General features: G+C 55.8%; 1 protein-coding gene across 2 annotated transcripts; it reads left to right on the forward strand.

Annotated features, from left to right (window-relative positions):
- The first annotated feature begins 589 nt into the window (after positions 1-589).
- LOC311158319 (SH2 domain-containing adapter protein F-like) lies at positions 590-20281 on the forward strand. Of its 2 annotated transcripts, XM_084213660.1 has the most exons (7): positions 590-1175; positions 8095-8224; positions 9169-9378; positions 10914-11042; positions 13826-13997; positions 14387-14506; positions 17674-20281. In XM_084213660.1, exons 1-7 carry the CDS (start codon positions 705-707, stop codon positions 17858-17860), a joined length of 1419 nt encoding a protein of 472 aa, XP_084069786.1. In that variant the 5' UTR covers positions 590-704; the 3' UTR covers positions 17861-20281. The 2 variants fall into 2 exon arrangements, with proteins under 2 accessions (XP_084069786.1, XP_084069787.1); XM_084213661.1 differs by lacking the exon at positions 10914-11042.
- The last annotated feature ends 833 nt before the right edge of the window (positions 20282-21114 follow it).

Below are 21114 nucleotides of genomic sequence, written 5' to 3' on the forward strand. Positions count from 1 at the left end.
TATCCCAGGGGATGTCCTCCAGCCCCTGTCCTGGGGATCAGCCCTGCACACTCACTCCAATGTCTCTGCACATCCAGCCTGAACTCAGCGTTCCTCCCAAGCACTTCCCTGCCTTGTCCCTGCTCACCCCTTCCCGCAGTGTTTCTTGTGGCGGTCCGCAGGCCAGCCTTGTGTTTCAGTGTCTCCCTGGAGCGAGCTGCTCCGGGGGGCCCTCACGGGGCTGCTCCCACCAAACACCTCCCGGGCAGCGGGTTCGACCGAGCAGCTGGACTGGATGACCCTCGTGGGCTCCTTCCAGCTCAGGACGTTCTGTGATCCCATGAGGGACCCTTTACCGCCCTGCCTCCCCGGGGGCCTTTCCCCTGGTGCCGAAGGACGCTCCGGGGCCGGATCGGGCCCGAGGCCGCCGGGAGCGACCCGCCAGCCCTCAGCCGCCCGGGCGCGGGGGACGGCCCGGAGCGCCGAGGAGGGCCGGGCGCGGCGGAAGGCGGCGGGGAGCGGGGCGGGCCCCGGGGGAGGCGGGCCGGGGAGGCCGGGCCGCGCTGAGGGCCGCGCCGGGCCGCGCGGGGGGGAGCGGGCGCGGGGCCGCGGTGCGGGCGGGCGGGGCGGGGGAGGCCCCGCAGCCGGCGCTCCGGCAGGTGGCACTGGCCGCCTCCCCCGCGCCCCCCCCGAGCTCCGCCGCCGCGCTCAGTCCGCCGGCGCCGATGCTGCTGAGCGGAGCGGCCGGCTCGGAGCGCGGCGGCTGCAGCGGCGGGGCGGGGGCCGGCGGGGCCCCGCAGTGCGTGGGCACCATGGCCCGCTGGCTCCGCGAGCACCTGGGCTTCCGCAGCGCCCGGCCCGCGCCGCCCGCGCCGCCCAAGCCCGACTACCGCGCCGGGCCGCCGCCTCAGCCGCCCCTGCCGCCCGGGGGCGCGGCCGAGCCGCTGGCCGCCGCCCAGCCCGACATCGTGGCGGCCTACCGGCTGCAGAAAGAGCGCGACTTCGAGGACCCCTACAGCGGCCCGCCGCCCGCCGCCACCCCCGACGGGCCCCGCTACGTCTCGCCCAAGCATCGGCTCATCAAGGTGGAGGCGGTGGAAAAGGTGCCCGCCAGCCCCTCGCCGCCGCCGCCGGTGCCGGCCCCCCCCAGCTCGCCACCGGCCGGTCCCGAACCGCCCGACGAGCCGCCGCAGGAGGTGAGTGACCGGACACGGGGCCCTGGTGCTCTCCCCGCGGTATCCCGCCACTTGCGGTGTCCCGAGTGACCGCCCGGAGCCTCGGCCCCTGCCGTGAGGTGCAGGACCGGGACCCTCGGGGCAGGTGGAGCCTGAGCGCCTCGGTCACGGAGATGGCCTCGGTGGTCCCGCCAGACTGTTGGCATCCGCAGTAAGGAGCAGGGTTGGGATCCTCGAGCACCCGGGGGGCCCGGCCAGACTCCACGGGGCTCTTTCCCCTGTGCCCCGGCAGCACCGACATGCCGGGCACACGTCAGCGGGACCGGGGGCGGCCCCGGCTTCTCCTGCGGCTCCCGCGGGAGGCAGGTATGATCCCCAGCGGGACCGCGCTCGTAGAGGAGCACAGCACTGTCTGCGGTGCCCTCCGACGCTGGGGCCGGTGACCCTGGGCCTCGCACCGCTCCGTGCCTGGCGGATCTCCCTCTGCCCGCCTGCCCGGGCTGCCCGTGCCAGCGGCGGCGGCCGGACCCCCAGAGATGCCGTGGTGCTTTGTCAGGGAGCCTCAGCGCCTCTTTGTCTGCCGCCCCCCCTCGCCGGCTTCTCCAGGGCTGAGAGCAGAGCCTGGAGCTGCCGGTGCTGGCAGGGAGGCGAGAAACATCGCCGGTTAAAGGTAGGAGCTGGGCAGAAGCTCCCCATGGGGAGACGGGCTCTGAGTGGCACCAGGACTTGGTGGTGGATAAGCCCAAGCGGGGCTGCGGCCCTTGGTGCCGGGCCTCCTCTCTTGGAGGAGAGGCTGATGCGGGGACTGCGCAAAAAAAGGCAGGAGGGGGTAATTAGTGCCCGCTAGCGCTGCCGCCTGCAAGACGGGGCTTGTCAGGCGAACTCGACGGGATTGCAGATCTGGCTGGCGGAGGGAATCGCGGATACAGTCAGTGATGCCATCCGTGGTCCTGGCACTGCCGGGCGGCACAATGAAATGAGCACCGGGAAAAATCTGCTAGAGAATATTTTAAGCAGATAGGAAAACTTGTTGCTGGCGGATCTTGGGAAGTTGCCTGTACTGACTAATTGCTTTTAGGAGATCTCTCGAGTGGCCCAGCAGATCTCCCCTTTTGAGCTGGCTAAACTGGCTGCTGCTGGCAGCAGAGGGGGATGAGGAACGCGGCACTGGTAGTAGGGACCAGAGGTGCCACTGTGGTGCTGTGGTTTGCTGAGGCAGTCTGAATGGTTTTTACTCTGGAACATGTGTTGCAGGATCAGAGCAGGAGAATGTGGGCTCAGGCTGTGATGTGCAAAGGGCTGAGCCAGGGCTGAGAGAAGCAGGGACTGCTGACAGGTACAGCCAGGCTGTTTGGGGATCCAAAGGCTGGGGAGAATCTGAGAAGTTTGGAGAAGTCAAAAGGTTGGATACATTCGAGGAAGCTGTGCTCAAACAGTGCTAGGCTGAAGACCCCTTTATTTTTCCAAGATAGAGAGTGATTAGATTATTGATGTTCTCCTGCATGCCACTGTAGGGAGGAGACTTCTAATTCTTTAGTGCTCTGGTATGTGATGGACACAGAGCTCCAGAGACTGGATGAGACCAGACTAAAAGTGGAAATATTTGATAGTGCTTGCAGCTGTCCATTAATGCAGTTTTCCTGGAGGAGTCAGGGAGCATCCACCATGTAGAGCAAGTGTGTTGGGCTGAAAAGCCCTTTGCAGCTCTCATCTACTGGGCTGAGCAGTGGGAGGGATTCCCAACTGCTCCAGCATCATGGTGGCTCTTCCTGAAGGAGGTACAGGAGGATGGAAGTGCCCGCTGGGGGGTTACTTCTGCTTGTGACCCTTGCTCTTGGTGATGTCAAGCTATCCTGGAACAGGGAAGGGATACTGGAGCTGGCTGGAGCCTCTGCTGAGATGATGGTTGTGCAGGGGCCTCAGTGCTCACAGACTTAGAAGGAGGCTGTGGGCACTGTTCCCTACCTGCTGCAGGGACTGAGGCTGCAGACCCCTTGGGTTGTGGTGATGCTGGAGATTAAAGGAGAAGTACAATTCTGTGTATATAGACAGAGCTGCTGGAGCAGAGAGGGTTTTTGTTAAGGACTGATGGGGAAAATCACTCTAGTAAAATATGCAGCCCTTCCAAGTGGGGATGATTAGGATGGAGACAAGTGGAAAGAGCAGTCACTGGTTCCTGATTTTGTGGTTTGGCTGAGACCATGTGGTTTGTTGTGGCTGGGGGCTGACTGTGTTCCCTGGGCACCCTGTGCCTGCTGTAGCTGTCGTGCTTCTTCTGGAGAATGGAAAGGACAGGAACATCTTGGTACAGGAATCCTTCTTGCCTGGGCTGCATGATGCTTTGCTGCTGTAGCAGGAGCTGTCACATCTTTGCCCCTTCTCTGGGATCTGCAGCATCCTGTAGGGATGCATTAGAGCGAGCTCTGCAGTGGCTTGTGCTGCTTTCCAAACTCTGCTGCAAATGGTGTGGACAGCACACGTCCTCCTTGTTCCGCTTGGTGTGCCAGGCCTTTCCTCACAGCAGTGGACAATGGACTGGCCCTGTGCTGTTCACCTGAGCCAGGTGGATACTCTGGAGGTGTCTTCCCTGCTGTGTTTGGATTAGGCACAAGAAACAACACCACTGAGGTGTGGTGGGGAGAGATGTGCTGAGGGAGACCTGTACTGGCTGCACCCAGGGCATGCATGAGGGTGGGCTTGGGGATCTGCCTGAGGCCACCTTTGTCCTGTGCCCACCAGGAGCAGTCGCTGCTGTTCTTGCTGGGAGTGCAGGGTCAGTGCTGCAGGGTGTGGGAACAGCCGCTCAGGAAGCTCCTGGGTGTGTGTCTTTCCTGCGAGAGCTCCTCCATCTGAGTCATCTTACGCGCTGCCGATGCTGTGCTGTCGGTGCCGTGTGTGCCCTCCTCCTGTGCCACGGCTGCAGCCCTAGGCTCCCTGCCCAGCCCAGCTGTCCCCTGTGGGCCATGCACCAGACCCTTCTTGGAAGGTCAGCTCTGTGTTTGCTTTTGGGTTTGGCTTCAGTGTCTGCCAAAAGCTGAGCTGCCAGATGTGTAAAACTGGAGGAATTTCGCACCTGATGGAGTTTGTGCAATTTACCCAATCTTCTGAGGAGACCCCAAATGTGCTTTACCTCCAGGGCAGGAAACTCATTTTTAAGGTGTAGGATCTCCCCAGGAATCCTCTACAAACCTCTGTGAAGAGTGGAACATCTTGTTGTGGCAGAAGGTGGTGGCAGGTAGAATGTTTCTGGGCAAGATGGGGCAAGGAACCCTAGCTCTGCCCTGGGATTTTGGTGTCTGAACTGTGAGTGCTCTTGAAGAGCTGTGATCTGTCACCTTCGCTGGTGGGCAGCATAAAAGCTGACTGAAATAACACAGTGATGATTTGGTTCTTTGCATTGATTTTGTTTTGATTTTCTTTTTTTCCCCTTATTGTTGGCATGTATAATAGAATGAGACCAGCCTCAGTGCTGCAGCAGGGATCTGGGTCTGCATTGCTCTGGCAGATTAACATGTGAAAAACACTTGTGCTCAAGCAGGATGTGTCCAGGTCCTAGTGGTGCTTGGCTGCTCCCTGAAGGACTGATCTGCGCCAAGAGCTGCCCTGGGATGGTGGCTTTGCGTGTCAGACTTTTGCTTTGCTCCCAAATTATTTCAAATCTAGCTAAGCTTGTGCTATGTACAAGCAGGTGATGCCTCCACAGCTGTGTGGTGGGATGGGCAGGCAGTGAGCAGCTCCCTCAGCAACATGGAACATGAGCAAAGCATGGAAATACCTGGCCTTGGAGCAAAGTGGGGGGGCTTAGGGCACCCCTGGGAGCTGCCCTGCCGGGGGCTGTGGCCCCCTCCCACTCTTGGGAGCAGCAGTTTGCACTGTGGCTGCTGCTGAGAGCCCTGCATGGCTCATAAAGTCCAGTACTCAGATTAGGAAATGTCAGGGATTCAGTTTCCTGGGCAACCGTAATACAGCCCCATGTGCGAGGGCATTAGGGTGTGCCCAGTGACTGCATGATCCCTGCTGTTTGCCCCATTCCTGGCACTGGCTGGAGCCTCCAGCCCCTCAGTCTTGGGGCTTGGGGCACCATTCTCATGGGCTTGCTGGTCCATCCCGAGGTTGTGATGCTCCTGAAAGCAGTAATTGCCTTCCCACCTTTTCTGTGGCTCTCTGCTGTAATATCCAACCATGTGAGGAACAAATGGATTTATGTTCTACATCACCCTACAGTTGGGAGACCTTGCTCCTATGAAGTGGCATCCTTGAGGCAGTGGAGAACCAAACCAGTGTGGCAAATTCCCCCAAACTCAAGGAGCTTGCCTCTAACCAGAGCCATTTGTTCTGGGTCCAAACTGAACCCAGCAAACCACATCCTTTGCCAGCAAAGTCCATCTAATCTCTTTTGAGTTCCCCTGCAAATTTCTGCAGGCAAAACACCCAGTTTTAGGGGTCTTGACAGAAACCTGTTAGGATTCTCCACCATCCTCTGCTTTCTAGACCTGGAAGCATCTGTGTGGGGCCCAGTCTGTGAGCCTGCTGGAGCTTGTGCATTCCTCCCCGGGAAGCCAGACCTAAACACCAGGAAATACATTTGTAATAAGGGTGGGTTTAATGGTCTTGGAGGTCTTTTCCAACCTTAATGATTCTATAACAGTGACCACTGCATGCAGGGAAGCCTCCTGGCCCTGTCTGAAGCTGCTGTATGCAGAGGGAGGGTCCAGGACTGGCACCAGCTGCAAGATAGGTCTGTGCCTTTCTAGGAAATGTAGTTCATGGCAGGTTTGAATGTGGTCAGGTTGGGCTTGGGGCTTAAGGAAGAGACAGCTAACCCCAGGAGGGTCAGCAAACTGCATTTCACAGCCCCCCAGCATGCTTGGAGCCATGAGAGCTCTGCTAAAGTTAGCATTGAACTTGGCACAGCCTATTGACCCACGGTGGCTCTTGGGCTGGTGCATTTGTGTGTGTAGGGACACTGCTGGCCTGCTCATGCCATTGTCTTGAGCACATGTGTGAGGATGCTGCTGCTGTCACAGGGCTGTGCCCTACAGGTGTTGTGGTGCAGCAAGAGCCTCTGCAGCTTTCAAGGCATGGGAGAGGCCATGGGATGTCCTGGCTGTTTGGAGTAGCTTCACTGAGATCTCTCAGGCAGCAGTGGGAAGCAGGTCCTGGTTGACCAAGCAGCTGTCAAAGTCACCAGTGATTTGTGTTTCCCCTGGGGAATTTCACCTTGGTGGTGACAAGCAAAGGGCTGCACTGCTCCTTTGTGTCCCCAGTGCTTGATGGGACCTGAGTGATGCCTGTCACCCCTCAGATGATAGAGGTGAGAGCAGATTGCCTGTCTCCCCCTGCAAAGCTGGGGGCTGGCTGCTCCTGAGCCCTGTCCTGGCTCGCTGCCCCCTGCCTGAGGTGGAGCCAGTACTCTGACACCATCTGTCCTCTGCCACCTTGCTGAGGGGGGAGAGCATCTGCAGCTCCCATGTCTGAGCCCTGTTCTGCTCCTGTGGGGCAGTCTGGGGATGATCACAAGCAAGTGCTTGTGCCCTGGCATGGAGGGACCAGGTTTGGAGAGCTGACCCTGTTCCCCATGCATCAGCTGCCCATGGAGCTGGGACGTTTAGGGAGGAGGTGGTGAGCCAGGCACAGAGAGCCGTGTGCTCATGTAGCTCGCAGGGGTGCCAAGTCTTGGGACTGCATGGAGGTGTTTACAGTTCCAGTTCCTGTTCCCTTTTCCTGCTGGGTTTTCTGTCACAGGCTATTGTTGGGCATTCTGCGCAGGAAGGAGGGAGAAATCTTTTGTTTTAAGCTGATTATTGGAGCTGCAGAGGAATGTGTGAGCAGCCGTTGTCTCCGTGGCTGGCCAGGAGCAGGGCAGCATAGTGGTGAGGATGGAGCCTGGCACCAGGTGGGATTAGGCAGCTGCCACACCGTGCTTGGGACATTTGGGCCTTGCTGTGGGACATCTGCATAGCCTGTTTTGTGGTAGCAAATTCCCCCCCAAGCTGGGGGTTTGTGTCCTGGTAGGTGCTTGGGTGCATTTGATTGCTGCTGGAAATATTACCTGGCCCCACTTTGGGAGCAGGCTTTGGAGCTGTTGGTAGATGTACAGCTCCAGACTTCCTGGGGACTGCAGGGCCATGTGGTGGGGTGGTCTGACTGGGAAGCTGCTGAGATGCTAGAGCAGGCATGTGGCTCCAGTGCTGGAGGGGATTGAGCTTTGGGACATGCCCCATATCCTACTGCAGGATCCTTTTCACTAATAAGTGTAAATCTCAGGAATTTATTGCTGACCCTGTGACATGGCACTTGAGAAACTCCTGGTTTGGCTTCCTGGAGGAAGGTTGTATCTTGTCTGACTTAACTTGTGTCTGGAGATGCTGTGGAGGCCTGGGAAGGAGTGGAGAGGAAGCCATAGGCTATTCTTAGCCCTTTTGTTAGAAAAGCTCTTCGAATGAGTGCACAGGAGCCCTGGAAAGTAAGCAATGAGTTCCTAGTTGTGCCAGTGCCAGCTGACACCCCAGTTTTGGGATCTGTGCCCCTTCTCCACCTCAGGAAAGGAAATGTGGCTGTGTGCAGGAGAGCATCTGTGTGCCATGGAGGGGTGCATCACTGCTGGCAGCCCTGTGCTGCAGTGGGGACTGGGCCAGGACATGCATGTGGGTGCTGGCAGTTGGGGCCTGATGGTGAAGGAGGGGCAGAGCTGCCTTCTGCTCTGCTTGGCTCCATCTCAGCTTTCAGGACAAAGGCTGGAGCATTTCCACAGCCAAATGCTGGTGCCTGGAAAGCTGTCAGCTGCCTGCAGGGCTCTGTAGGGCTGCCATGGTGTGGGTTTGGGTTCTCAGTGGTCGCTCTGGCTGCTGCTGGAGGAGCTCATGGTGGGCTCTGCCTTCCACCTGCCAATAAAGGCAGAGAGTGCCTTAACCCTTTTCCTGTTCTTGCCCTGTTCCAGCTGGCTGTTCTGGAGGACTATGCAGATCCCTTTGATGCGGCACAGGTGGCAGGGAGCCAGGCAGGGCTGGAGAAGGTGATGGAGAATGATGGATATATGGAGCCATATGAAGCCCAGAAGATGATGGCTGGTAAGGTGGGAGGTGTCACGCAAAGGCCACTCTTTACACCTCTGGTCCCTGAGTTTGGTGGCCACTGTACTCTGTTCCTTGCAGCCCCCACATAAGGCAAACCTGGGTGATGGTTGGGTGGGGGACAGCCATTTTGCAGGCAAATTTTCCCAGCTTTATCCTTGTGCACTGGGTTTGCAGGAGCATGCAAAGGCTGTCTGAGCACTACAGGCACATCTCTCCCTGCGATGCTGTCCCCCAGGACCCCAGTTGCCAGGTTGAGTCAGGAGAGACCTGACATTCCATGCATCTGGATTAAAACTAAGATGGATGTGGGAGCTATTTAATTCAGTTAGGACTGGGCCAGAACATGCTGTGTCTGCTGCAGCAGCAGGGCCCCCAGTGGGCCTGTCTAGGGCTGGAAAGCTGGTGAGCTGGGAGCATGTGCTCCTGAAGGCAGTGCTCAGGGTCACCATGCTGGCTCTGGCACTGCTTTGCAGCTCTGTGGTTTTCCTGGAGTAAGTGATTTCTGGAAAGCTCATGTGGCTTTTTGAAGTAGTCCATTATATTTCTTGGAAAAACCAGCAAGCAGTGGAGAGACTGCTTGTGCCTGTGGGAGAGACTTAGTTTTGCTTGAGGGAAGCACATTTTATTAAACCAACCACTCTGGGTGTCCAGGGGAGAAACCCAGCCTCACTGCCTGCAGGAAATCAGGCTCAGGGTACTCTGTCCCCGTGGAGCCCATTTTGCCAGGCTGCCCAGGAGTGGGGGTGTGGGACTGTGGGCATCTTGGTGCTGCCGAGCCGCTCTCCTGCTCCTGGCAGCTGCTCACTGTCTTCTCCTCTGCTATTGCTCCCTACCCCATTTTACCACAGGTGACACTGACCCTGTCATCTAGCACCATTTTGGGGACCATAGCTGTGTTGGGCAGAAGGCTCATGGTCTTTTCCCTCCTCTCTGGGCAGAGATCCGCCAGAAGGGCTTGCGGGAGGCTCCTGCCCGGCCGCTGCACCTCTATGACACCCCCTATGAGCCTGTGCCAGACATGGACAGTGACTGCTCAGCCTGCCCCAGGCCCAGGGAGTCCCGGCTGCCTGAGGATGATGAGAGGCCACCAGAGGAATATGACCAGCCCTGGGAATGGAAGAAGGAGAGGATCTCCAAAGCCTTTGCAGGTGAGTGATGGGAGCAGCCATAAAGCAAGCAACACTTTTTATGAAGCTGGATCTTTGGGGTTCCTTCATCTTCTGGGGGTCAGTTATGCTGGTCTCTGTGTTTTCATAGCTCAGGGAGTACTTGTGCTCTTGCAGAAGCTGTTTCTCTGAGCAGGGAGCCAGGCTGGACAGCGTGGATAGAACTGCCTTGGTAACCTGTCCAACACCTGTCTCCCATTGCCTCTTCTGTGCTCTGACCCATCACAGCCTCTGGTGCAAATTAACACCTTGCGCTGCAGGGGTAGGTTCAACCCTGGGCTCAAGCAGATCCCTCCTTCCTCAGGGCAGGAGGATAGCCAAGGAGCCTTCATCCAGGCCCCCTGACCTATTTATCCGTGCTGTGGGATCGATTGTGTTTGTGTTTGGTAATGAGGAAATCCATGCTGTGCATTAGCACTGGCTCCTTGCCGGTGCTGGCTAATTGCTACGCTCTTATCTAGGATGCATTTTAATTGCAGCATTGTGTGTCTGTGCTGCAGCTGCTGCTGAGGGTGCTCGGGCTGGTGGCACTGCACTGTGTGGAGATGATGGCAGAGAGACATGTGGAAATTTGGGGTTGGGGAGTGGTTCACCTTTTTGGGTTTGGGCAGTGTGAGCTGGAGATGTGTGTGCTGAGCTCAGTATCACAGTGTCACTTGTCCTTGGGCTACCAGGTCCCACAGCACCCCGTGCCGAGGATTCGGCGTGTCAGGCTCCATCATGGATCACCGTGCTCTGCTGGGCTGGGTTTGTGCTGGGGTGTCTGTGCTCTGGATGAGCTGCCTTGCTTGATATCCCTGGGTGGAGGTGGTGTGTTCACAGGTCTGGCTCATGTGTAGATACATGTGGGTGCTGCCCAGGGTGCTTCAGGCCTGCTCCGAGTCCCAAGGGAGTCAGGTTGCTGTTCCCTGGGCTATGCTGGGACCTGCCCCCTGTTTTTTTCTGAAGCCAGAGCAGATCCTGCTGTGTTTTGTGGGTTTTTTTTTTTCTCTCCAGTGATGACAAAATGTCTCTGCTGGCCCATTCCCCCTTTGCGGGGTCCATGGGACCCCTGCTGATGGGCAGCTGCTACTGGCACATGGCTGCAACCCACTGGTGCCTGGCAGGGAAATGTGGACCCTGTGTGTCACTGGGAGGTACCTAGGGCAAGAGAGATGCACAGGCAGGACAGATGGCAATGGGATGGTTGGCCAAGACCCCCAGACAGACAAGTGTGTGGAAAGGGGTGATTGCAGGCTCCCCCAAACCCCAGAGAGGGTTGGCTGGAAAAGCTGATGGGAGGAGCAGGGTCTCTCCATTGGGAATGTGCCCCACCTCAGGCCTGTCCCTGCTTGGTACTGTCGAGGGGATGAGATGGCCAAACTGATGTAGGGCTCCTGGGAATTTAGTCTTCAGGTCTTTCCCCCCACAACTGCTCTCCTTCTCTGTGGGTCTCTGGTGTTGCTGATGGTTTTTCTAAACCCTTTCTTTCTCTCTCTTTCTCTCTGTTTCCCTCACCCTCCCCACCCCCCATCCAGTTGAAATCAAGGTCATTAAAGACCTGCCATGGCCCCCGCCGGTGGGACAGCTGGACAGCAGTGAGAGCCCCCCGGATGGGGAGGCTGGTGCCCCCCTCCCTGCGCAGCACAGCTACGAAGACGCCAATGGTGGGTCTTGCGTGACAGCGCCGTGTCTGGGGGGCTGCAGCCCCTGCTTGCTGAGACTCTGCACTGCTGTGATGCCTTGGGGCTTGCCCTGGGCAGTGCCAGACATGACCCTTCTCCTCTGCCCTCCCCCAGCTCCTCCTGCCCTTCAGTTGTCATGTGCTGGACACGGCTGTTTGTCCTGCTGTACCTTCTGCTGCAAAGAGGCACTGTCTCTTTGGTGCCTCTGCTCGCAGCAGCAGAGCTGCTCTGGGGGATTACTCCGTGGCATGGCAGAGTCATTACTGTCCCTTTTGTTCTCTCCTCTTTGCCTCCAAATTCCCAACATTTGATTGCTGCTTTTAAGGTCTTCTCAACAACTGTACTGAGTATTTAGCTGATGTTTTCTTTCATTGACTGATTTTTAATGCCCAGGTCCCTTACAGGTGTGTTAGCAGCTAATTCAGATCCCAGTGCTGAAGCTGGGGCTGTTTTTCCCCCTCTTCATTATTTAGCACTGCTCCATTTCCTCTGCTGTTTTATTACCTTGCTGCTTAGTGTCAGGAGGTCCCTGTGGATTCTCCACTCTTGCTTTTGCTATCCTGAGCAGCCAAATCTCCCAGGTACACTTTGTCATCTCAGGTTTGCCTTGCTGTGAAACCTTTTTTGTGTGTGCTGAGCACAGAGCCCCTGGGTAAATCCCCTTTGGATGCTGCTGGCAGTCTCACTTATGAAAGCCAAATATTTCTGCTTCTCTTTTAACCCTTTATTAATATTTCAAGGACCTTGCTCTTGTGCTGTGGTGAATTAGGATTTTGCCAAGAGCATTAGGTGGGGGGAGTTTGTGGAAAGCCATGACTGGATTGTTCCCGGTGGGGAGCTGGGATGCAAGCCGTGCCTTTTCCTGTGTAGCAGCGTGCAGGGCCCGCCTGTGTGTCACTGACGCCGTCCGGGTGGGCACTCACTGCAGTGCCAGCTGCAGATGTCTGATTTCCTTATCTGCAGCTACCCAGATCCCTGCAGAGCTTCATAAGATAAAAGCCAGTGTGGCCTTTGCTGCCTCCCGGGTGGGCTTGAGCACAGGCTGCAGGTGATGCCTTATTTTGGTGCTGATGGTGGGGGCACTCGAGAGCAAAGTGGCCGCGCTGCCAGGGCTTTGTTGGGTGTTTCCCAAATCCCTAGGGATGCTGCAGGCTGAGATCAGTCCTCAAGAAGAAAGGTCTTGGCAGGTGGGAATTTTCTGATCCTCTTCCTGCAATGAATGCAGGTGTCAAGAAAAATTAATCTCTTTGTTATGCAGGCTCTTCTTTTCCCCCATCATTTATTATCCCCACAGTGGCTCCGACATGCATCCTGCTCCTGATGAATACATCACTTTGTCATTTTTCCTGGTTTTAGCAACACGGAGTCTCTTTTTTTTTTTCCCTCTGACTTGCCTTGCTTTGTTTTGTTAAGTTTATCTTGCCAGAGTTTTGTCTCATTTTCTATTTCCCATGTCTGGGGGTGACTTGAACGTCTTGAAGGATGTCTTCTTCCTCCTAAGGGCTTGTTTTTAATATCCTGTTTAATCATGCACCTGCCTCTGTCTCCCTCTGACAGGTGCAATGCATTTCTTTTGAGCCTGGAATGCAATGACTTTCTGCCGCCAGCAAACACTTGGGCTGTTTGATTGTCTGGCTTTTTAATGATTGCCCCAATTTTTTTTAAGGGGATGAGTTGAAATTGAAGGCTGTGTGTGATGTACAAGGGCGAGCAGGGCTGGTGAAAAGCCAGAGTGCTGCAGAAGCAGGGCTTGTCAAGCCATAATGCCAGGCACCTCCTCCTTGAGCTGTGCTCGGGGTGGTTTATGCCGTGCTAAGCTGCAGAGGATTTTGGCTGGGTTTGCTTTTGGCTGCCTTCCTCTCCTTGCAGTGCTAGGGGGTCTGGAGTCCTGCTCACCTGCACAGGGCCTGGACAAGGTGTCACTCAAACAGCTGCTTTATAGGATGCCCTGCTAGAGAGGAAACCATTCCTCTGGCTATTTTTTACCTTCCCCTCCAGCAGCCAGGAAGCATGGAGAGTTGTCCTGTCTGGGGCATTCCAGTAGTCCTAGGGCATTTCTGGCCTCGGCCACCTCCAGGGTGACTGTGCTGCCTCAATGTAAGCCCCTGGCAGCCCCACACTGTGGCAGCTCTGCCTGATCAATAAGTAATTTGTGCAAGGGGATTGGTGGTACAGGGAGCAATAATGAACTCTTGGGAGGAAGGAGAACTGATATTGTTAAAGCTGAAATCATCCTGCGTGGAAATAACAAGCCAGGTCCCTGGGGCACGGCTCGGTCAGTCCCCCACACTCCTGGCTGTGGCTGGGCTGGTGACAGGCAGGTGGCAGTGTCAGGGAGGTACCTGCAGTCAAAATATCCCCTTCCCACCTCGGGGAATTGTTTTTTCACCCATATTTATTTCTGCCAGCAGAATGTGTCCATTGGTTCCAAACTGACTGCTTTCTTTAGCTCCATCTGTCCCCACTTCCTCTGAGATTGGGGAACCTCTTCTTGCTGTATCTCACTTAACCCTGTACTACAGCCACTGAATCTATTTTTGCATTAGCAAAACCTCCTGAGCTTTTGAAACCTCTCTGGAAATGTCTTCCATGGCTCAGCTATTGGCTCCAGCCTGGACACTGCAGTGAGCCCAAGAGCTGCCCTGCCCTTGCTTAGACCAGGGGGATGGGGCAGTGTGAGGTGACCCAGTGTGATGTAAGTGGCTCTGGCTCTTCCTGCCAGAGGAAGTTAGGATCCCAGCCTGTGATGTCTGTCTGTCTTGCAGGTCCCTCGGAGGGGCTGGGATACGGCCGCACCTCGCCCTGCAGGGAGGAGAAGGCCAGGGCTGTCCTCAGGCACGGCTCCAGCAGCCTCAAGAACACAAAGACACTGACAGCTGAGCCTGGCCCCTTTGTTGGGGAGAGGATTGACCCTGCCCTGCCCCTGGAGAGCCAGTGGTGAGTCCTGCCTGCCCAGCATGGCTGCCTGACCCTTCCACTGCACTAGGGAGCCCTGTGGCCACACCATGAGGATCCCCTGGGGCAGACTTGCTTCTTCCTGTCTTCCTTTGCTCCACATTTCAGCCTGTTTGTCCCTGCCCCTTGTCTCCCAACCGCAGTGATGCCACCCCCTTCCCTCTCCCTGAGTGTGGCTGCAGTCCCTGGGGAGGTGCTGGCATTGCTGCTGCCCCAGGGCAGAGCCCTTGGCAGTGTGTCTGTGTGCCCAGCCCAGCAGAGCCCTTGGCAGTGTGTCTGTGTGCCCAGCCCAGCAGAGCCCTTGGCAGTGTGTCTGTGTGCCCAGCCCAGCAGAGCCCTTGGCAGTGTGTCTGTGTGCCCTCTCCCTGCAGCTGGTACCACGGGGCCATCAGCCGGACGGACGCGGAGACGCTGCTGCGGCTGTGCAAGGAGGCCAGTTACCTGGTGCGCAACAGCGAGACCAGCAAGAACGACTTCTCCCTCTCCTTGAAGTGAGTGAGCCTGCCAGGCCTGGGGGGGTGCACCCACAGCACAGGTGACCCTTAGGTGGGTGCCCCAAGTGAATTGTGCCCATGCTAGTTGGCTAACTATGAGATGACCACGAGTGGGCAGAAATGGCTGCAGTATGAATGGCTCCTCTCTAATCTTTTCCTAAAGACCCAAAGGACAAATCTCAGCCAGGACCAGCAGGACTGCCCTGCACTTTTCTGTGGTGTGGCACAGGTTTCTGGTTTGGTCTCTGGCAAAAAACATCTCTCGGGAAGGTCTGGAGGCCCACTGCTCTTCCTTGGCAGTGCTAATAATCTCTCAGATGGATCAAATGATGTGCCTCACTTCTCAGTCAGTTGTGTCTGGTTACAGCTTCCAGCTCTGTTTTCTTGTTCCCTCTTTTCTTTTGTAGCTTAGTTTTATGGGAAAAGAAAGTTTGTAAGAGCCTGCTGTTGATGGAAATGTGGGTATCCATCCTTACCTCCGCAGCCCACAGATCCATTGCTCAGCTGTAGAGAGGGCTTTGCCCTGCTCTGGTTTGCCAGTAGGAAAACCTCATCCCCACAGCACAGCTTGTTTTCTGCTTGTGGTTTTTGGGGAATCTTTATATTCTCCCCAAGTTTTCCAGATTCCCTGGATGCCAAAATTGCATGAAGCATCTCTGCATATGTCCTGACAGGGGGGGAACTGCCCACAGCTCCTCATCCAGCTCTTTCCTGGCTCTTGGGGCAGCACAAATCCACAAAATCAAAGCTGTTACTGTCTGAAGATGATGATGGATGAGCAAATACCTTCTAGCTCTTCTGCTGGACAGCTATATTAGCTCTGTTCCTGCCAGGTGGGAAATAAGTATTCATTGAGCACTTCAGCTACCCCTGCCCAACAACAGGCCCCTTAACCCTGTGCTTTTCTCAGTATACTTTGAGTTTCCCCAGTGGTCTCTCTACCTGCATTGCTCCCAAGGGGTATCAGCCTTTCTGTTTATTTCCCAGTGGCACAATTGTGAATTAGATTGCTCTGTGTCTCTCCACATTTTTTTGTTGCCTTCAGCACCAAACCAGGGCAGGAGCTCCACTGAAAATACACTTTCTTACTTCTGCATTTAGAGCTTTCAGATTAGCCAACAAACCCTTCTGGAATAGCTCCCTCCTTTCCCTTTTTTTGGTCAGAATTTTTACTGATGATTTAATTTTTACTGATATTTTAATTTTCTGTGTTTTTTCCTTGCCCTGGCTTGTGAGCCATTTTGGAGCAATAGCTTCTTCTGGTTGGGGAGCTGCACTTGGATCTGCAAGAGGTCTCACCATTGCCTTGGGAGTGGCATTAGCCAGCTGTGTGTTGGAGAGCTTGGGAGGTGGCATTCCATCCCCAAAAGTGGCTTTCCATCACCTCTCCAGCCAGTCACCTGTTTCTTAGTGGTTTTTCCCTTACTTCTTGCCATCATCCTCAGTCTTATGGCAAAATCTTCCTCTCAGTTGGCATGTGTGGCTCTGCCATGGTGTGCAGCAGTATCCCACCTTCTCCAGCCCATCAGGGAGTGGCTTGGGGATTGCCTGTCCTTGCAGAGTTTGTGGAGAACCCACAGCCCTGAGAGGAGGATTTTTACTCCACTGCCTTTCTCTGTAGAGCCTGTTCAAGGAATATCCCCTGGGATGCTTTTTATATAGCTGTAAGCTGGCTGTCTGCAGCTCTCTCTATTTTTTTTAACTCTTTTTTTTTTTTTCCTTGAGGAAGGAGGCACAGCCAAGGAGATGGTCTGAAAAGCATTCCAATGCTGACCTAAAGTACTTTGGTGTTGCTTTAAAGGAAAATGTGCACAAGAGAGAGCAGCCAGGAGCAGGTCAGGTAGCTGGAAGGATTTAACCCTGCTGTGACAGTCCTGGCTGGTCCAGACTAGGCAGCCCCACGCTGCCTGTCATGGACAGGGTCATGTCATTGCCTCAGATGCTTGGAGAGTCCACGAGAGTGGCTGAGGCCACACTGCAAAGCTTTGTGTCCTTCCTTGTGCCTGCAGAGGTGCTCAGCAGGAGCAGCACCAACCCTTTGTCCTGGCTGCTGGTGTTTGCAGCCTGTTCCCTCAGTCATTCATCTCTCTAGGGGTGTGATCTCATCACATCCCTGAGCTTGTGACAAAGACCTGTGGAGCACTTGGGGCTGAGCACAACCAGTATCAGCTCTCCATGGCTCCATGTGGCAGCGCTCCGGTTCCCTCCCAACTGGGATACAGGACACAGCCAAGCTATTGCTTTTCCTCAGCCCATGCTGGGGGGCTGTGGCTGTCTCTCAGGACAGCTGGCTCCTTGCTCCTGTCTCTAAATGGATTGCAAAGCCATTCTGCTAATGCAGCTGGGCTGTCCATTATGGCCCGTCTCCAGCCGGGGGGATGGGGCTGGGCTGTGCAGCACTCCAAGCAGCTCAGCATCACTGATGAGGTCCTGTCTGCTTTTAAGTCATCAATATTTTGCCATAATGTGCAATCCAGACGCTGCAGACAGGCTGTGGCTCTCCTCGGAGACGCAAATTAATAGCAACAGGGCCATTAGTCCGTCACTTGGAATCAGTGTTTGTGGCAGGATCTGCCTGCACAGCCCGGCGTGGCTCGGTGCCCGTGCTGTGCCGGGAAGTGCTCTTGCTGTGCTGAGCAGGTTTTATGGAGCCCGCAGCGGTGGCATGGGGAGAGGGGGAAGGAGAAAATCCTTTGGCTGTGGGCCAGAGGAGAAAAACCTGGTTTGCCACGGTGAGGCTGGAGATCTGGGAACTGAAGTCCTGGGAGCTGAGGGGATCTTGTGAGAACCAGTGGTTGCAAAAGGGGCTTTGTTGCACATAAGGAGCAAAACCCACTACCCCTCCATGACTCTACAGCAAGTGCCCCTGCTGCTCTTGCCCAGGTGATGCCTTCCCTATCCACACACACCCTGGGTGGGCCCTGCACACCCCACTGCATGGCCATGCTCCCCAAGGGGCACTGTGCAGCATCATTGGCCATGTTCCTCCTTTGCTCTGTGGGTTTTGTTGGAGTCAGCCAGGAGCAGGGTGGTGCAGGCTGCAGACAGGAACCAGCAGTGTCCCCTCAGCTGCAGGGGCAGGCTGCCTGTGTCAGGGGGTCAGGAGATGAGGGGAGGCCGGGGCCAGCTCTACCCCCTAACCCTGCCTTGATCTGTCCTTGCAGGAGCAGCCAGGGCTTCATGCACATGAAGCTGTCACGGACCCAGGAGAACAAGTACGTGCTGGGCCAGCACAGCCCGCCCTTCGACAGCGTGCCGGAGATCATCCATCACTACGCCAGCCGCAAGCTGCCCATCAAGGGCGCCGAGCACATGTCCTTGCTGTACCCGGTGGCTATCCGTACCCTATAGGGATCACCCCCACGAGCCAGGCTCCAGGCTGGCTGCACCCAACACTGGCCCATCCCCAGGGCTGAGCGCCGCCGTGCCAAGGATGGGCTCCAGACCGTCAGCCCGTGAGCGGCTCGCCGGGCACAGCCGGTGCTGTCGGGGATTGCTGCAGCCGGGCCCCTCGTCCTGCTCTCCCAGGGGCTCCCGTGCTCTGGTTTTGTGCTGATGTGGCACTGGAAGGACCCCCTGTTCCAGGAGCTGAGTGGGGCTGTCCACATCTCCACACCTGCCTCCTTGGCAGAGCTTGGCATGCCAGGACTGGAGCTGGGACCTTGGAGAGTCCAGGGAGGGGGGCAGTGTGTGCGAGTACGGGGATGAATCATCTGGTAGCAGGCTTGAGGTACCTCCGTGAGGGTGCCTAGCTCTGCCCATGAGAGACAAAACAGCTGTGCTCGAGGTGAGGAGGCTGGCAGGGGTGAGCAGGACCTGCCCGGGGCCACTAAGGCATGCAGAGTGCAGGGCAGGCTGCCCTCACTGCACCCTGCTCAGTGCTCACTGCCATCCTTTGCCAAACGTGAACAGTGACCGGCCTCGGCCATGTGTGCAGCACCACTGCCTAATAAAGCAGTGCATGGTTGTCTCCTGCTTCATGGGACTGTGTGCCCACATCCCCCCTGAGTGGGGGATCAGTGTAGCAAAACAGTGGAAAGGGAAATTTTGTTACACAAGAGCTTTAAGGGAATTGATTTTCCCTGTGCTTTTGGATACACTGAGATTGGCATGTTCAGTCAGTGTCCCCTCTGAGACCCAGGGGACAAAGGTGGTCATGTCCTTGCCATGTCTTTGAGACTCTTTGTGGGCAGTGATGAGCTGATTTTGGACTTTCCTGTTACTCCCTGTAGAAGAGGGTGCTCTTTGGGATCTTTTGCCTTCTTGTTTTCTTTCACCTCTCATAAATCTTAGGCAAAGTCCCTGAATTTCACAGAGCTCCTCATCTCCTCTGGGAAATTACTGGCTCCACTCTTGTTGTTTGTCTTCCTGACACCTTGTCTTTGGACCAGCTTGCTCCTCTTTATTTTTTGGCTGAACCTTTCTCTGATGCTCTGTACTGTTTCATACATTCTTGCCTTTTCACCTTGTTCCTGATGTTGCTCTTATACCCATGCACATGCATTTCCTCTATCCATGCTTCAGCCTAAGCTCCATCCTGCTGTTACTCCCCAGCAGCACATTCCTTTTCCCCTCTGCTCTCTGGGTGGGGATGACAGTGGCAAATTCACTGCTGGACCAGCAAAACCCTTTCTGTCAGTGGAGCAAAGCCCTTGGGCATTGGTGGGATGAGTTAGCAGTGGCCTGGTGAAGGCTTTGTGAAAAAGCATCATCCTCCCTTCTGGCTGCTGCCAGGATGAAGCTGTCCCTGCTGGTTGCTGGGGGACACTGAGGTGATTGATGGGACTGTGGGGATTTTGTGTTGCAGCCACTGCAGGAACCCTGCTCTGCTATCTGGAGTTTGGGGTTTTTCAGACTCAATCCTAGCTGGGAGACAGCTGTCCTGGCTGCCCTGCACAGTTCTGAGCTGCTGTGGGGGCCGTGGGGCATGGCCAGTGTGGTCTGTGAGTGCACCCCGTGGCTGGGAGCTGCACAAGTCTGGTGGGTTGGTCCAGGATGCCTCAGCCTCTGCCACTCCTTAAAAGGCATTGGATTGAGCTGGCCGGTGTCTCCTTACAGCCACTTGGCTGCTGGCAGCTCTGCTGCCTCTCTCCATCCCAGGGAGGCATTTTGTCTGCTGGGGATGGAGGTGACTCCAGTGGCAGGGCTTTTCTCCCAGAGCCTGCAGAAAGGGCTGGAGATGCAGAAATCTGGGTGCACTTAGGAGGTTTCAAGTGCCACTTAAGCAGCCCTGCTGTGCCCTGATGTCTCCAGTGAAGAGCTCATCATGGGGGATCCTCTGCCTTCTTGGAAGCTGTGGGAATGAAGAGGCTTCTTGTGTCCATGCAGCTCCCCACACAGTGTGGGGCTGTTTTCCTGAGGAGCTGTGGCAGGGAGCAAACTGCCTGGAAGGCAGTGCTGGCTGTGCAGTCCTGTGGTGAAATCCTGCTCAAGCAGCCTGGCTCCATCTCAGGAGCATCCCTGCTGAGCCCAGGGATGAGAGGAATGAGACCTGTGTGCATTGCACCAGCTGCCCAGAGCCAGTCATGGACCAGCAGGACTGCCTGCAGCTGGGCTGTGTGTCCAAGTGCTCCAGCAAAATGGCTCTTGGTCATTGCAGTGGGAATTACATCTCTCCCGAGCCCTTCTTCTCCAGGGTAAAGGAGTGAAACTCCCTTGTCCTGCCCCTGACCATCCTCAGCAGGATTCTTCTTCTCTTCATGTACTTGGAAACAGTATCCAGGTGTGGCATCTCACCAATGCCAAATAAAAGGAAATAACCCCTTTCTTTGTCCTGACCACCAAAAATATATGACTCCAGTTCTAGCAGGAGTTTTACCCCAGAAAATTTGAACTGAAGTTCTCTTGCAAGGGTATTTTAGTGCTAATTTAGTGCTTTGCTATCCTGTGACTGAATGAGCATTGTTTGGGAATGGGGCGGGTGAGGGCAGGCATCCAGTAGGGCTAGAGAGGTGACAGGGATCCCTATTCATGAGGATGCTAATCCCCAGGAGGGAAAAGGGCCTGAACAACCTTATGTGGCTTTAAGGTTAACCCTGTTGGGAGTATAAAGTTAGAACAAAGACCTTTGTTTGTGACAATTCTAATCCACTTGTCCCAGCAATGCCCCATGTGCTCCCAGCTGCCTGTGCTCTGTATCCCTCCTCCCTCTGCCATTCACTGCTGCTCCCTCACAAAGCCCTCCACATTCACAGGGCTGGTTTAGCATGCTGCAGCTCCTGATAATGGGGGAAGGAAGTTTGTTTTGTAATTGGATTAGCACTGCTGGGAACAGCTTGTGCACGGGGTCAGGGCTGAGCTGGTGCAGCCCTGGCCTCGTGCCACTCTCCTGGTTGTGGGTCAGCTTGGGGTTAGCCCTGCACAGGACTTCACTGACCAGAATGGTGCTCACAGGGCTGTCTGCCATGAAGACAGGCTGGAGGAGGTCAGGCTGTTAAGCCTGGAGAGGACAGGACTCCAGGGAGACCTTAAAGCCCCTTCCAGTGCCCTCAGGGTCTCCAAGAGAGCTGGAGAGGGACTTTGGACAAGGGCCTGGAGTGACAGGACAAGGGGGAATGGTTTCAGACTGAAAGAGGGCAGGTTTAGATGAGATAAGAAGAAATTCT

This window comes from Fringilla coelebs, assembly GCF_963513975.1.
Source record: "Fringilla coelebs genome assembly, chromosome: 12".
NCBI classification, from domain to species: domain Eukaryota; kingdom Metazoa; phylum Chordata; class Aves; order Passeriformes; family Fringillidae; genus Fringilla; species Fringilla coelebs.